Genomic DNA, 16,776 nt, shown 5'->3' with positions numbered 1-16,776 from the left:
GTTGATTGGATAACTATATAAGAAAATAGAAATCCAAGCTCAAGGTCATGGAAGGTCTCGGGCTCGAGGAAGAAGAACGCATGAAGAAAGAGGAAATGCAATTGCTTTTTTTCTTTAAACTTAGTTTTTTCTAACTAAATATCTAATAGCCACTAAAGTCAAAGCAACACATGCGTATTTTCAGTCACGTACTCTCATCTATTTTACTCATGTAATTTGATTTAAGGTTTTTACTAAAATTACTTTATTATATTTTATCCAACTATTTTTAAGTTTCGGGTTATTTTTGCCTACCCGCATTTTTACCTCAAAACTCTCACTATTTGCACTTTTTTCAAAAATTGCTTTAATTTTATCTAATTAGATTTTCAACCTAATTGTACCATTAATTACATGATTAAATCATTAATCATCTCAAAAATTCATATTACACCGGTTAGGGTTATTTATTATAATTAACGTTTCTCTTTGAAAACTTAGTTATTAAAATGAATATTCAAATTAACTTTGGCAAAATGAAAAGATTTATCAATGAACAAATATTTCTTTCTCTTTTCTCATCTTATTAGTATTATTTATACAAAAAAAGAAATTTGTTATTGTTAGCTATATTCTTTCATGAATATAAAATAAGTCTTTCCTTGGTTTCTATAATAGAAGAGTAGTTAAATAATTAATTTTATGTTTGATAAATATTTTTAATTCTTAACATCATTGGTTTTCCCCCCTCCCAAATTAGCCTAAATAAAACAAAAATAAAAAAGAAACAAATTACAAAAGAGCACTAATATTATGTAAAGTCCAATGGCCAAAAGAAGTAAAGAAAAGTTCGCGTTACCGTTATTACCGGCAACTTTCCCTCCTACGCTTAAACAACCAAACTTTCTTGTGCACATCAGCGATTCTGGCATTGCTATCAATGTTCATTGCCATCATTATTCACTACCATCATATATTATATTTTGTTTCTCTTTGCACATCATCAATAAGCTTATATTTTGATTCAGGTTCATTTTCTAATAGCTTTTCTCTTTTGTTTCATTTTGGCATGTAAAGGCATATTTTCTTAATATGGTTTGATGTTAATTGTGGCTACGGTTCTGAGCAATTGAAAAATGGGAATTGGAAAGAAAGAAGATGAAAGGATTGAAAGAATAATTCGGGGTCTTTTAAAACTTCCCGAAAATCGAAGATGCATCAACTGCAATATCTTGGTATAAAACTATTCCTTATAGCAATTCTATTATCATAAAAAATAAAATAAAATTGTTGCATGACTTCACAATAGTCCAACACTGCATTTTATGTTGCATTATGATGACTGTTATCAGAGGATTTGTTCCTCTTACTCTCACAATAAATAGGAATTTTCTATGTGAAGAGTATAATCTGTGTTAAATTGCATCCATCTATGTTAAACTACTAGATTTTAATTTCTTATATATTATATATGCAACATTTTCATGTGACAATATATCTGATATAACATTGTCTACGAATCAGGGACCACAGTATGTATGTACAACTTTCTCAACATTTGTCTGCACAAATTGCAGTGGCATACAGTAAGCATACAAATCATTTTACGTTTATTGAGGCTCTTGAAGGATTGATATATATATATATATATATATATATATATATATATATAGGCAAAATGATTTCTGTAGCCGCTGCACCTACAGCTAGCTAGGATACGGCACCGGATTTCTGTGTCAGCTGTAGAGAGTGTTATCTACGGCGGCTGCAGAAATGACAAGCCTATATATATATACTTCTGTTTATGTTTACTTTATCCTTTTTTTATTTACTTAATTTAATTGTGCACTTTGCACAAAATTTTTATTTGTATATCAGTATGGATTTTCTGATCCTTATTCATAGTCATTTAATTTTACTTACTAAGTTATATGAATTACAGTCGAGAGTTTACACATAGAGTAAAATCTGTATCAATGGCTAAATTTACTCAAGAAGAAGTCACTGCTCTTCAAGCAGGTGGCAATGAGGTGTGCATGATCATGCTTTGTTTTTTTTTTTGGCTCAAATACCAAGCTACTAGTAATTTGGTAATAAACTTCTAACACTAGTCCATGCAACAGAGAGCAAAGCAGATTTATTTTAAAGAATGGGATCCTCTGCGTAATTCTTATCCTGATTCATGGTAATTTTGCATATCTTTTTGTTTTACAGTAATAGTCCATATATAGCATATAGCATCTCTTCCTAACTCAAATCTTTGCTTCCAGTAACATGCACAGACTTAGAGATTTTATCAAGAATGTCTATGTGGACAGAAAATTCACTGGTGAAAGGAGTTGTAGCAATCTTCCCAGGATTAGATTGGTAACTTTTATACAAATTTTTACATTTATTGTCATTACTTAACAATAAAAGAAGATGACTGAAAGAAAATGAGTTCCTTATGGTGTTTTTTGTATACAGAATGACAAGGAGGATTTCAGTGAAAGTAGGAAGAGTAACTCACTTCGTTTTGATTTCAAAAGTCCTCATTCAAGCCCTGGTCCAAGAAGTGATGACAAGAGTTTCAGATATTTATATGATGAAAGCAGAAGTCCTAAATATGTGCAAAAATATTCAAGGCTTGGTGGCCAAAGCAAAAGTCCTATAAAATTTGAGGTTGTTGATGATAGGTTTCGAGATGACGACTTTAGAAATCGGAGGCTGTCAAATTTAGAATCAAAGCTAAGACATCTTTCACTTGATGGTCAGAAGAATGTGGACAGATCCCAACCCCATGTTGCTAAGACATCTTTTAGAGAAGTATTCCTCTCTATTTCCATCATGCTTAATTTAGTGTTTTGCATGTATTCCTCTTGTTAAAAATATATAAAACCATTAATGTAAATTCACCTCACACCTTAAGGTTTTGGGTTGAAGTAGTTCTTTACGCGTCTCATTTGATTTTCATTTCTTGATGTACTTTGTGATGCATGTCTTATAGAGTTTGTATTTTAGAAGACCATAGTGCAATCTTATGAAGTTATAAATTACCATCCACCACTCCCCGTTAAACCCGACTAGCGAGTGTGGGGTGGAGGAAATCCTTATACGCAGCCTTACCCTTGCATAATTGCAAATAGGCTGTTTCCTAGATTCTAACCTATGACTTTTCAGTCATGAAGGAACAGTTTTACCACTGCTCTGGGTCGTCCCCTTGAAGTTATAAATTACCATCACATGAGCTAAATATTTGATGAATTTTAATTGCAGAAGGTCACACCTTCTGGTGGAGAGGGTTCTGTTGAGGAAAATCCATCTGAACAAAAAATTAGTAATCCAGAAAGCTTTGTTGATTTGAGTGCCAAGTCTCAGGCTTCTGATTCTACTGCTGGAGTTGGACCAGAATCACCGGGTATATCACAATCAACTGAAAGTAACTGGGCCTCATTTGCAGCTTCTTCAGAGGCCAATGTTCCTAAAACTCCAAACACAAATACCTTGACATCTTCTACAATAGAGGCGAAACCTGAAGCAAAATTTGCAAATCCTTTAGATCTTTTACTTTTTGAATTGTCAGGCCCTTTGACTCAAATGACTAGTGGCGTATCAGAAGTCACTAGTGGTGGTGATAATGATACAACAACTACAACAGTAGAAAATACCTCTACTTGGGATTTTCCACCTACTTCAATTGGGCAAACAACTGCATCTCCCAACAATACTGATGTTTGGTCAATTACATCAACAACTGCCACTGAGCTGGCACAATCTTCTAATGCAATTTCACCACATGCTGAGCTATATGAAGCAGAAGGCTCCATTGACGTTTCACATGCACATAAACCATCAAGCATGCAATATCTTCCTTCTGTATCAGAAGGTTGTAGTTCAACCACACAACCATCAAATACACCAGTCAAACCTGTAGCTTCAAATAATCAGGTGAGATATGCAGCATGGCTTTCTTGATATAAAGTGTTGAAATCTCGATATTACTGTCAACTTCTTTGGTCAAATCTCGCGCATACCTTTGTTTCATCCTATAACTGGGAAGTAACATTGCCAATAGAACTTTCTAATCTTATATATTGAAATATTTAGAAGAAGAAGAAGAAGAAGCAAATACCAACATTGTCTTGCTATTCGAGAGCCTTAATTTCATTCCTTTATATCTTCTTGCATAGTTACTCATCTTGTTCTTTAATTTGATTGCATATTCAGCCATCAGTTGCTCCTGATACACATGACTCTTCAAGTGCTTTTACTGAACTATCTTCTCAAACCACCTCAAAACCTACTGAAGACACCAGACCTGATGTTAGCTCCCAACCTAGTAAAGTGGAAACCAGGTCAAGTGGAAGAAAGGAACTTCCAGAGGTAATAGATGTAGACACATGTCATAACAGTTTTTTTAAAAGACAAAGAACCTTAATGGATAAATAAATTCTCTGCAGGACCTTTTTACTTCTAGATACATATGTAGCCCTGCACCACATGCAGGTTGGCAGAATGTTCAACATCATGGTATGGGATATGGCATGCAGTATCCTAATGCAGTGGTACATTCTATGCTCCTCATTAATTAGTTTATTTGTCTTTTATCTTGGTTTTGATATAAAATGCTGATTAATTGATTTGATGTTTCATTTACAGCCTCCCTCAGCATTCCCTATTGTACCTAAGTCCACAAATCCATTTGAAGTAACTGAGGGGAGAACTATAATACATGCCTCATCGGTATGTATGGCAATAAACTGATTTGATGTAGTAATCCTTGCTGTAGTTTTGTTGCAACCCTTTTCGGCTTTTGTTAGTTATTTTAGCTCATTTCTGCAATTAAATGTGAAACTTCTGTGGCAGTTCAAAGCATAGAATGAGTAAAAATAACTCACAAGTTGACAAATGAGAACAGTTTTTATGCAAATCAGAGCCATTGAGATGAATATTCACATAAATTACTGTATCCTAAGTTAGACTTAATCCCCGTCTCTTCTCAATGTCTCCTTTTGAAGGAGTATAATGACTTAAGGTGACAGACATTCAGAAGTTGGAGGCATTACAACTCTTGAGATATATAGTCCTACATTGGTTGTATGAGCAACTAATGTGGAATTTATAAGGCCTTGGGCACTCCCACCCTTTGAGCTAGCTTTTGGGGTGGTGTATCCCAAGGTTCTTTACATGGTTTCAGAGCCTCGCCGCCCCTCATTTTCTCTTGTGGAATTTCTTAGCACAGGTAGGCTGGGCCTGTTGCATCATCCACTCTTCAAGTCCAATGGGCTCTTGTGTGAGGGGGCATGTTGAGATATATAGTCTCACATTGGTTGTATGAGTAACTAATGTGGAGTTTATAAGACTTTGGGCACTCCCACCCTTTGAGCTAGCTTTTGAGGTGGTGTATCCCAAGGTTCTTTATAACAATGTTGATGTTCCTTTTCATCTCTTTCTTTTTATTTCTTTTTATTTTTATGTTCTTATCTTGTTTTCTTTCCTTTTTCTTCCTTTAATGAAATTTGCTCCAAACAACCTCATTTGCATGTCTTGCTTAGCTTGAATTAAAAGCTTTCATCATATTCTCTCTCTGCAGTGTTATCAGGCTAGTGTTCTTTGAATTTACATCTTTAAATGAAGCCATTAAATAGTTCTAATCTTCAAGATTTGGTGGTATTTGTCTATATATAGTTTCCTACCATGGCACCTTTGCTCGGTGAACTGCTGCCTCCTGTATCAACCAGAACAGGACTAATGCATGCTTCAAGCCTTGGGTCTTTAGATGCAATGGTGCCTCAGTCCTCAAGTTATGGATCCCCAGTTCCTCCACGATCTCCCTTTGCATCTGGAGTTCCAACTGGTATTGTCCTTGTTATCTTCCATTTCCTTTGAAGACTTTTTCTTTGTTAGCTTTTGTCATGGTTATTTCTTGTTCAATTCTCTCAGGTGTGTACTTTGATCAAGTTAATAATGAGGAGCAACATACTAGGTAAATCCTATTCTTGATACTATTTTGGATTCTTTCTAGTATAGTCACCGGATTATAAGCAATGAAGCATGTCACCAAGCTAGTTTCTCTTTATTTAAAATAATGGACATGTAATTTCTTAGTATCAGAAATGGCACCTAAAAGAGGGATATTAAGAAGAAAAAAAGTTCATTTTATTTTAATTATATGATAATAAAAAAGTCTCTTATTTGTAATTGCTTTATAATATTTTGTAGATCACAAAGTGTTGACAACTTCAATAGTGACAAAACTGGCTTTGGATCTCTAGACACCATTCAACAGTCCAATGGGGGATATGTGACACCCAGAACTCCAAATTCTTTTTCAAATACAAGAAGAAACCCATTTGATTAGTTTAAACAATTTGGCACACTACTGTCACAATCTTCGGTCTTGTGAAATTGGGAAATCAATATGATCCTCGGCCAAGTTGAGATAGTTTCCTGTCTAATGTAAATATAAAAGAACATGGCATGGAAATATTCTCTAGTGCATGCATAAAATCTGACACACGGGTAAAAATAACGGGGTTTCTAATGAACTGATTTACCATGCAATGTAAACCTACATGGTTGTGAACTGTATTTATTGGAATTTGTTGTAAATTGTTACAGTACATAACAATGCAATTCAAAAATCTTCTCTTTGTTCATCATGGGAAAGAACTAAGTGGGGGGGAATAACAAAATTATCTCTTTTGCTATAATTGTTTCCAAAGGAAATGTTGATTTGATTTCCAAATATAACATGGATGTAGTTGCAGGCAAAACATTCTACTCTACAACTGATTAGTTTATTTGTTTTTCTGGTAAGTGTTGATATATACTTATCATGTGCACTGACATCCATATGTTAATAAAGTATAAGTTGCTGCTAAATAATAACCTATGCTTTCTTTCTGTTTTGTCTCTCTCTTAGAAGGTTGAATAGTATTGAAGAGATGTAATATTAATACTATACTAATGTCACTTGTACAATTTGTTTTTTTTCCTACTTGCCTTTTGATTCCAGCCAATACTAATTATCTCTATTAAAATTACTTACTAAATATATGCATGGCATACAGTGGGAGTTAAGTAGAAGTATCCTATGAGAAAGATCACGAGTAACTTTTCCATCCCTTCAACTTGCTCTAAAATGTTCTCATTAGTGAAGGTGCTGCAATTAACTTCCATCACTATCTGCCAGTTAAACATACATTTGTGACAGAAACATCTATAAAGTTGTCTATATAGGAATAGGATGCTCTTGCAAGTTGAGTTATATGACAAACATAATAACTTTAGATTATTCCAATTCCATGTTTCTAATTGTTAGAAGCAACTTGATAACAGAGATAGAGGGACTTCCACTGCAAAATCTATACGTGCCTAGCCTCTCCCTATATGATTGAAATGTAACCTTGAGACCTCAACTAGCATATAATGAAGTATAGATCAATGATAGGAGTATCGTCCATAATTTTAAAGATTAAGATTGGTTTCTTACTGTTTAATGTCACATTACATGAACTTTCCATGTTATCAAACATTGTTAATAGTAATACAAATAGAGTGGAGTCAAGGAACTGAAGTTAAAAACTAAAGGCACCCAAGTAATCTAGATGAGAATATGCCTTGTGGGGAAGATAGTTGTCCACTTTAGACTCAGCAAGTGCTTAAAGGATTTTAACCCCTTTCAATCTCTTGCCCCTTGGGTTAAAGATAGAGGGAAAGCTTTTGAATTAAAAACCAGTAATGGTTTAGGCCAGAAATAAATGTGGCATGAAGAACGATTAGAAGAAGAGACATGTTTTACTCCTATAAGTGGTTTGTCATAACCTTCTTTCCGTTCTTCCTTTTTGTCCTGTTAATATTTTTATCTTTACAACTTTGCACATAAAGTGGATGAACAGAACTCTAGAGAGTAATCTAGCTGAGTGGAAGATAAGCTATCCGAATTTTTTAAAACGATTACGAATAATCATTAAGATCATATTCCATGGCATCTTATCATAAATTTTTTATCTATTCTTATTCTTCATTTCCACCATCTCACCATGTTAGAGGGATTAATTGTTTGATGATAATTGGTATGGTGGAAGCAAAAAAAGCTTACTCTTGACCATTGACAACCAACAACATGAAAACTAATTTTAATTAGCTTTCACAATAATTTAGAGTTGAAACAAATAATTGGAAGAGAAAGAAAAACACTACTAGTAAAGGTTAGTTCTTTTTTGCTTTTGGGAGAATTTCAAAAGTTGGAATGGCATCATTCCTCATTTTTGCAGTAAAGTTGATGGTCTTTTCAAAATAGAATTATTCGATCAACCAATTTTCAATTTTCATTGGAAAGTTATTCTTTTTGTTGTTTTTTTCCTTTTCTTATGAATACAATAAACTACCCATTGATCAACATCTTGCACATAAATGAGCATAGACATAAATAAGTCCATCCTCCATAAAAACAAAAAAAAATCAAAAAAAAAAAACCAAAAAATACTCCCCATTTAAAGAAGTTCATCCTCCACCAACAAAAAAATGTTGTAAGAGATTCTTTAACTGAAGCAACTTTTTTTATATAGTAACAGAGTAAGCACTACAAACACTACATCCTACTAACTACAACATCATTAAGTCCACAAACAAACCTTCGTTTTAGCATCAAATACCAACAAAGAAAAAGAAATTGAACCAAAAAGAAAAAAGGAAAAACACTTTAGAAAACATTATTCTTGAAACTCATCCGTGCTGATTGATTTAGTAATTAATGACACCAGAAAACAAAAGATAAGCAACAGCAAGCAATAATACTCTAGTATACTCCTATTTTCTTCAAAGTTGCTCGGAGCTTTTATGCACCCAAATGGTAGAAAATGGTTTATCCTTTGTCCAATTCCTTAGCTTAAGAAGCACATAAATAATCATCCCACACAAAAAACCAAGACCAGCACTTGACCCCACCAATGAAACTGTAGTGCAAATAAGCATCACAAAGGAATCTTCTTTGGTATTCATGTCCCTACAGCATACAGCTAATTCAATTCCAGCAAACAATAGCAACACACCTAAGATCCCCACAGGAAACTGCATTAAAATGTGTGCCAAAGAAGTTCCCAACACCAATCCCAATACCAATTTGGCAACACCAAGAAGTGCCACACAAGCACCACTTCTTCCACCAAATTTATACTGCCCTGCAAGTCCACCAGCCCCATGGCAACATGGCATGGCACCAAACCAACTACCAACCAGGTTCATCAACCCCACCGTCACTGACACTGAAGTTGCTGAAAAGTCCTTTCCTGGGAACAGATCCGATGACAATTTACAAACAGCTATCACAGAGTTCAAAATTGACAGTGGTAGCTGAGGAATTGTACCCTTTATAAAACCTTTCTTCCATGCTTCCCTAGAGAATTTCACCACCTCTATAGAAGAGGGTCCAAACTTAATTTCATGCACCACCTCATGCCTTCTTATGAAGGCCAAAACAACACCCAAAACAAAGACTATAAAAGCAGAAGGAAGTGAGAAAATTATCTTCCTCACTCTACTTGTCCTCTTTCTTGTTACACCCTCATGTTCATTTCTCCTTTGTCCACCCAAATCATAGCTTCTAGTGTCACCACTTTCTGCAGCATCACCACACCCTTGATCCTTATCACCAGCACCATTCACAATAACAATAAAACAAACACAAACAATGGCCAAAACCAACCCATCCAATCCTAACCAGTGCCTATCACCTAAAACTTTAGACTTAGGCAAATCTTGGATTTTTCTCACGTACTTAACAGCAGTGAAAGCAAATGACAAACCCTGTGCTAGTTGAATTCCCCTCACAACACACAAAGGAATCATCTTGTACACAAGCTGCATCAACCCCGTTACACCAAGAAACAACAACAGGCCGCCGGTTAATATTCCGGCAGCCATGATCTCGGGCACGCCGAAGCCGGGGTCCGATAAGGCGGCGGCGGAGATGGCCTTCATGGGCTGGACAGGCATGGGAACACCATAAATTGCACCAGTGATGATGTTGTATATACCTGTGAAGATCAATGTGGTTCCAAGGTTAAGGTTCTTGGCAAGGGTAAGAGCAAGCACTATAGGTATATAAGTTCCTAGGTCACCCATTGCACCATTCAGTTCACTCCATTTTGAACGTAAAACCAAGTTGGTTTTCACTTTCTGCACGATCACGTTGGCTGAGAAACATGTACATGTTGTTGGAGAGGCTTGGGCTGTTTCAGGGTCTGAGCTTGGAATTGAAGAAGGGTTTTGGTTTGCCATGAAAGATATGTTTTTTTTTTTTTTTTGGTTTGGGACTAACACTCACACTCACACACAGTTTAGGTGTGGCAACCCTAATTAGAGAGTAGTGAATATGAATGAGGATAGGAATGAGAATTTGTTTGCTTATTTATAGTGATTCAGGTTCTCCCTAACTCAAAGTGGTTCTATTTTACTATATTTCATATCCATATTAATTCCATTCATTAAAAAGCATTTAATATCCTATCTTTGGTGTCATTGAGATACGAAATGTCATTTCTAGTTTTATCTCTTTCTATATCTAAAATATTATTCGGTGACACAGTTCACACAAGCGGACCGTGCCTAATGAGTAGGGGTGAAAGTGGGTTGGGCTGAGCCAAGCTTTGCTCCGAAAAGCTCAAGCCTACGCAAATTTTTTTTAATTTGGCCTAGCCCAAACCTTGTATGAGTTTAACTGTTAGCCTGACTTGACCCTTTTATAAAAAACAATTGGCCTGGCCTAGCCCATTAGCCTGTTAATTTTTAACTTTCAAGCAGAATCATGAATCATCTTTACAAAATACTCAAATTCTGTACCTAAAATCATAATTTCAACGTCCAAACAAATTCATGAATCACAACAAAACTCATACAATCTGCATTTAAGTCACTTTCAAAAGTAAAATGCTCAAACTAAATAACATGTATTCCATCAGATTCAACAAATAAATCTATACTATGTAAATTAAAATAATTACATGAATCCAACAAACACATCATGAAGCTTATGCTGAGATGTTGGTTCCTTCTACGTAAGAAATAAAGTCAGATTCTATTAAAATATAATCGAATATAATTAAGTTATAAATATTTGCAATTGATTAAATTTATATCTTTTGTTTTTTCTTCAACGCATACTTATTCTATTTTATTTAAAATAAATAGTATATAGGCCGGCCTGTAGGCTTATGGGTCAGGCCTTGTGAAAGTAGGCCTACGACTTTTTTATTAAACAAGCTTTTTCAAGGCCCAAGCCCGGCCTATTTTACGAAATATACTAGGTCAGATCTGGCCTGACGTGGGCCGCGCCGTAGGCTCCTATAGGCCGGCCCGGCCCAGTTTCACCCCTACTAATGAGTGAATTATTGTGAATGAAAGGTCAATGATAAAAACCTTCATGTCACGTTTTATGGCACGCAGGAATAGTCTCATCCAAAAGAGTGAGGAGGGATAGTCTCATCAAAAGAGAGAGGATTACCCTGAAAAACCAAAAAAAAGGTATTATTCTCCGATGGATTTAAATTCCCTAGTAACATAATTATGATCAATCTGGCCTAAAAGTTTATTCTGATACCCTAGCAATAATTGAAAGGTTGAGTGTAGAGCAATAATAAATGATTTGAGTAATTTGTAAAAGATTATAAATTTAAATGTAAGTGAATCATCGTACCTAAGGAAATACATGTTAAAACATGTAAGTCGAGATTTATTTTAGAATAAAAAGTCATATTTTTGCTAACGAATTAACTGCCATTGACTTTTCTCTCTCTTCACATGGGTGTGATATTCAATTCCAAGCTACTTGCACGGTGGATCGACAGAGGAACGAGCATTGACGGTGGCTCTTTCTAATTTTTTTTTTTTTTGGTAATCTTAAATTTTGATTATTTTATTATTATATATAATTATTTATTTATTAATAATAAATTATTAACGCTAATAGTTAGCTCATTCCTAAAAAATACTTATAATAATTAATTCATCTTATTATTTTTAATAACACTAGTGACTTCGATATTTTATTTTCGTTGTCCATCACAAAAAATCATAGATTCGCCACTTGCTATTTGCAGCTATAGTCTAAAATAAATCCCAAAATTAAACTTCAACTTCATTTGAGGGTAAATGTTAGAGATTGATTGACAGCTAAGTGCTACACTTAGATTGACAGCTATACTTATAGGATAGTAATTACCACTTTATCGGTTATAGGATAAATGTATACCAGTTTGTTGTGCTATTTATTATCATTAAATAAGTTACCGTTGTAAATTAATTTTATATTATTCTTACCCATTGTAACCCAAAAGTCGTCTATATTAGACGCACCCTTTCAATGCAAAAGAGCCAAGATTGATACCAATTGTATTATGGTATCAGAGCAACTATCCGGTGCGTAATCTCTTGAACGTAAAGCTCTAATGGCAAAAGACTCTGATGTCTCTTTGCAGTTCAAAGTGACTCTAGATCTCCATTCTTTGTGGGAGCCTCAGACAATCCGGGTATCCTTCTCACTAATGTCGTGTTGAAGGGGGAGAGCAACTATGAAAGTTGTTCCAGGGCAATGAAAAACGCTTTACGTGCCAAGAATAAACTTGGCTTTATCACAGGGTCAATTCAGAAACCAAAGGATGAAACCTCTGAAGAAGGTCACGCATGGACAATATGTAACTCCATGGTGAATGGTTGGATACACAACACTGTAGACATACAGTTGCAGCCTTTTATTCCTTATTTTGACACTGCCAGGGAAGTGTGGGATGACCTGAAAGAGCGTTTTTCAGTTGAAAATGCTCCGCGAATGTACCAGCTTAAGGTTAGCCTTGTCACAATGAAATAAGAAGGCATGTCGGTGGCAAATTACTACATGAAGCTACGTGCTATATGGGATGAGTTAGAGGCTCACGAAACTGACCATAAGTGCTCAAATGGACAGGAGTGTCCCATGGTGAAGCATGTTGCTGAAGAGAAGCAAAAGGATCATGTATACCAATTTCTCTTGGGATTGGATGATGCAACCTTTGGACATCTTCGTACCCAGATTCTAAATACCACTCCCTTGCCAAATATTAACCGTGTCTATGCAATGGTGACGCAAGAGGAGACTCATCGTGCAATAGCCAGAACGCAAAATGATAGATTAGATGGAATGGGTTATGCTATGCAAACGATACAACAACAGCCTCTACAGGGCATTCATATACAATCTGGTGCTGCTCATAAGGAAAAACAGTCATGTTCTCATTGTTGAAAACACAACCATGATGTGAGTAAATGTTGGGAGCTCCATGGGTACCCTGACAAGTCTGTGAAAGGTCGTGGGCGTGGACGATCAAATGCTGGACGAGGCTCTATGGTGCAGGCGCACGCTGTTAAAGCTGATGACACTTATAGTGCATTGACACCTGAAGTGATCGAAAGATTGCTTTCTCTTGTAAACAACCCAAAGCCCGACACTGAAAGACTATCTGGTAAGGTCACTATAAACCCCGTTTGGTTAATTGATAGTGGTGCTTCCCATCATATGACAGGGAGGATCGACCTACTGACTGAAGTAAAAGATATCCAATCTGTTATGATTGGGTTGCCAAATGGTTCGAAGGCACTAACAACTAAGAAGGGTTGCACCATTCTTACATCTGATTTATGTGTTAAAGACGTTTTGTATGTGCCAGATTTACAATGCAATTTGGTGTCTGTCGCTCAACTCCTTGATAAGGACCATTGGCAAATAGTGTTCACTAATAAAGCATGTATTTTGCAGGACCTGTCTTCGAAGACTCAGATTGGACTGGGGATACAACGTAATGGAGTATATATATACCAAGACTGCAAACCTTATGGATGTGCAGCGGTCAAGTTTGAGTCTCCAAAACTATGGCATTTACGGATGAGTCATGCTTCATTTCAGAATCTGAATTTTATTCCTAATGTTCGTTTGAATAAACTTGATGTTGTTTGTGATGTTTGTCATAAAGCCAAACATTCGCGTAGTTCCTTCTCTTTGAGTAATTTTCATAGCAATTATCCTTTCGAAGTTTTGCATTGTGACATTTGGGGCCCATATACAATGAGTAGCTTATCTGGTGCTCATTATTTTTTAACTTTTGTGGATGATTTCAGCCGTGCAGTATGGGTTTATTTGATGACCGACAAACGTGAAACATTGGCAATTATTAAAAACTTCTTTGCTATGGCTAAAACTCAAATTGGGAGTACTGTTAAGATTTTTCGAACCGACAACGGTAATGAATTTAAACACCATAATTTACTTGCCTTATATACTGATATGGGAATATTGCATCAAACTACCTGCACTTATACACCTCAACAGAACGGTCGTGCTGAACGTAAACATAGACATATCCTTAATGTAGCACGTGCTTTACGATTTCAAGCCAGCCTTCCCATTGAATTTTGGGGAGAGTGTGTTTTGACCGCTGCTCATCTTATAAATCGAACACCAACACCACTCTTACAGGGAAAAACACCTCATGAGTTATTATTTGGAAGTGCACCATGCTATAATCATCTTTGTGTCTTTGGATGCTTGTGTTACGTTTATATCAATCCCAAGCCATCAGACAAATTCGCGGCTAGGTCCCGTCGTTGCTTATTTATTGGATATCCTTTTGGCAAAAAGGGTTGGAGAGTGTATGATTTGGAGTCACAATCTGTATTTGTCTCGCGAGATGTGGTGTTTCATGAGGAAATATTTCCTTTTGCTCCCAACCAAGTTAACCTTATTACACCAATGCAGGTTACCTTGCCTGCTTCCTATGAAGCTAGTCCTTTGGAGCCTTTATGTGATGAGGAAGCTAGTCCACATGCTGAAAATAGTGGAACTAATGCACCACCTTTTCTTCCTGTTCCAGCTTCGAACAATAATGGTGAAAGGGGGAGCATTTCACCCTCTTCTATGCCTAGTAACAATGCCAGTTTAGAATCCACATCGATGCAGGAGCAAGACTCTACACTTTCTCATACTCGATCTCAACGTGAGCATAGACCCCCTGCATATTTAAAGGATTATCAATGTCATTCTATGAGTACACATCTTGCTCCTTGCAATGAATCCTCCTCCTCGCCGTCCGCAGGTATGATCTATCCTATTCAAAATTATGTTAATTATTCCTATTTCTCATCCAAGCACAAAGCCTTTTTGGCAGCACTTGATACAGCTACTGAGCCCAAAGGTTTCAAGGATGCTATGACGGATCACCGATGGAGAGAAGCAATGAAAATCGAAATTCAAGCCTTGGAGAATAATCATACTTGGCGCTTGCAAGATTTACCACCAGGAAAACGGGCGCTTCCATGCAAATGGGTTTATAGAATAAAGCATAACTCCAATGGGTCTATTGAGCGCTTCAAAGCTCGCTTAGTTATTGCCGGTAATAATCAAATCGAAGGGGAGGACTTCACTGAGACTTTTGCACCTGTTTCCAAAATGAATAGCGTGCGCACTTTCTTGGCTGTTGCTGCTGCCAAAAATTGGGACTTGCATCAACTTGATGTCACAAACGCTTTCCTTCACGGGGATCTTCATGAAGAGGTATATATGCGTTGCCCTCCTGGGTTTTATGCTCCTCCTGGCAAGGTATGTCGCCTGCAAAAATCTTTATATGGTCTTCGCCAGTCACCTCGTAATTGGTTTGATAAGCTCCGCACCTCTCTTCTTGCTTATGGCTTTACTCAGTCACGCGCTGACTACACCTTATTTACATTTCAACGCCAAAAAATCTTTTTGGCCATTCTTATCTATGTTGACGACATGGTGCTAGCTAGTAATGACCCGCAAGCATGTCATGACCTTAAACAATATCTCAATACTTGTTTTAAAATCAAAGACTTGGGAAAGTTAAAATTCTTTCTGGGTATTGAGGTGGCACGTAGTCCCTCTGGTCTGTTTCTATGTCAACGTAAATATGCTCTTGATATTCTTTCAGATGCAGGCACTCTTGGTTGCAAACCTATTTCCTCTCCCATTGAAGCACATTATAAACTTGCTTTAGCTCAAGGGCCTGACTATGCATATCCGGGTCGTTATCGACGTCTTATTGGTCGTTTAATTTATTTAACAATTACTCGACCTGACTTATACTATGCTGTCCCTATTTTATCTTAATTCATGCATTCCCCAAAACAAGAACACTGTGATGCTATACAAAGGGTGTTGCGTTACATCAAGAAAAATCCTGGGCAAGGTATTTTACTCAAATCAACTAATGATCTTCAACTTCATGCCTTTTGTGATGCAGATTGGGCTAGTTGCCCTTTGACCAGCGTTCTATCACCGGATATTTTGTCATGTTGGGAGAATCTCCTATCTCTTGGAAAACAAAGAAACAGGCGACCGTCTCTCGCTCATCAGCTGAAGCCGAATACAGATCCATGGCCACTACCACTGCTGAGATTTTGTGGCTCAAGTCTTTTCTAGAATCCTTGGGCATCTCTCATTCACAGCCTATGCAACTCTATTGTGACAATCAAGCAGCCCTTCATATCGCTGCTAATCCAGTCTTCCATGAACGCACGAAGCATATTGAACTTGATTGTCATTTTATTCGTGATCATCTTCTCCGTCGTCATATCTCCACAACCTTTGTTCGCTCTGCATCACAGTTAGCTGATATCTTCACTAAGGCTTTGGCTTCAGGACCTTTCCACAGACTTCTCCGCAAGCTGGGCATTTTGTCCCTACATGCTCCACCTTGAGGGGGAGTGTTAGAGATTGATTGACAGCTAAGTGCTACACTTAGATTGACAGCTATACTTATAGGATAGTAA

At 36.5% G+C, this 16,776-nt stretch overlaps 2 protein-coding genes across 4 annotated transcripts; one reads left to right on the top strand and one right to left on the bottom strand.

Annotated features, from left to right (window-relative positions):
• The first annotated feature begins 1,115 nt into the window (after positions 1-1,115).
• On the top strand, positions 1,116-6,319 carry LOC133303650 (uncharacterized). Its single transcript, XM_061503593.1, has 13 exons — positions 1,116-1,214; positions 1,504-1,565; positions 1,922-2,009; positions 2,103-2,164; positions 2,250-2,346; positions 2,446-2,817; positions 3,235-3,906; positions 4,186-4,341; positions 4,419-4,523; positions 4,618-4,701; positions 5,647-5,780; positions 5,897-5,944; positions 6,181-6,319. Exons 1-13 carry the CDS (start codon positions 1,116-1,118, stop codon positions 6,317-6,319), a joined length of 2,118 nt encoding a protein of 705 aa, XP_061359577.1.
• A 1,992-nt stretch (positions 6,320-8,311) lies between these two features.
• LOC133303663 (molybdate transporter 1-like) lies at positions 8,312-14,406 on the bottom strand. Of its 3 annotated transcripts, none has more exons than XM_061503612.1 (2): positions 14,390-14,406; positions 8,312-10,102 (listed from the first exon to the last, which is right to left on the bottom strand). In XM_061503612.1, exons 1-2 carry the CDS (start codon positions 14,395-14,397, stop codon positions 8,782-8,784), a joined length of 1,329 nt encoding a protein of 442 aa, XP_061359596.1. In that variant the 5' UTR covers positions 14,398-14,406; the 3' UTR covers positions 8,312-8,781. The 3 variants fall into 3 exon arrangements, with proteins under 3 accessions (XP_061359596.1, XP_061359595.1, XP_061359594.1); XM_061503611.1 differs by lacking the exon at positions 14,390-14,406 and having other exon boundaries at positions 8,312-9,541; positions 9,599-10,328; XM_061503610.1 differs by lacking the exon at positions 14,390-14,406 and having other exon boundaries at positions 8,312-10,328.
• Positions 14,407-16,776: the final 2,370 nt, after the last annotated feature.

This window comes from Gastrolobium bilobum, unplaced genomic scaffold (genome assembly GCF_033153095.1).
Source record: "Gastrolobium bilobum isolate Gb01-03AN ecotype WA unplaced genomic scaffold, APGP_CSIRO_Gbil_v1 utg522, whole genome shotgun sequence".
NCBI classification, from domain to species: domain Eukaryota; kingdom Viridiplantae; phylum Streptophyta; class Magnoliopsida; order Fabales; family Fabaceae; genus Gastrolobium; species Gastrolobium bilobum.
Note: the sequence above shows the minus strand (reverse complement) of the source record. Positions and strands in the feature narration are given on the sequence as shown.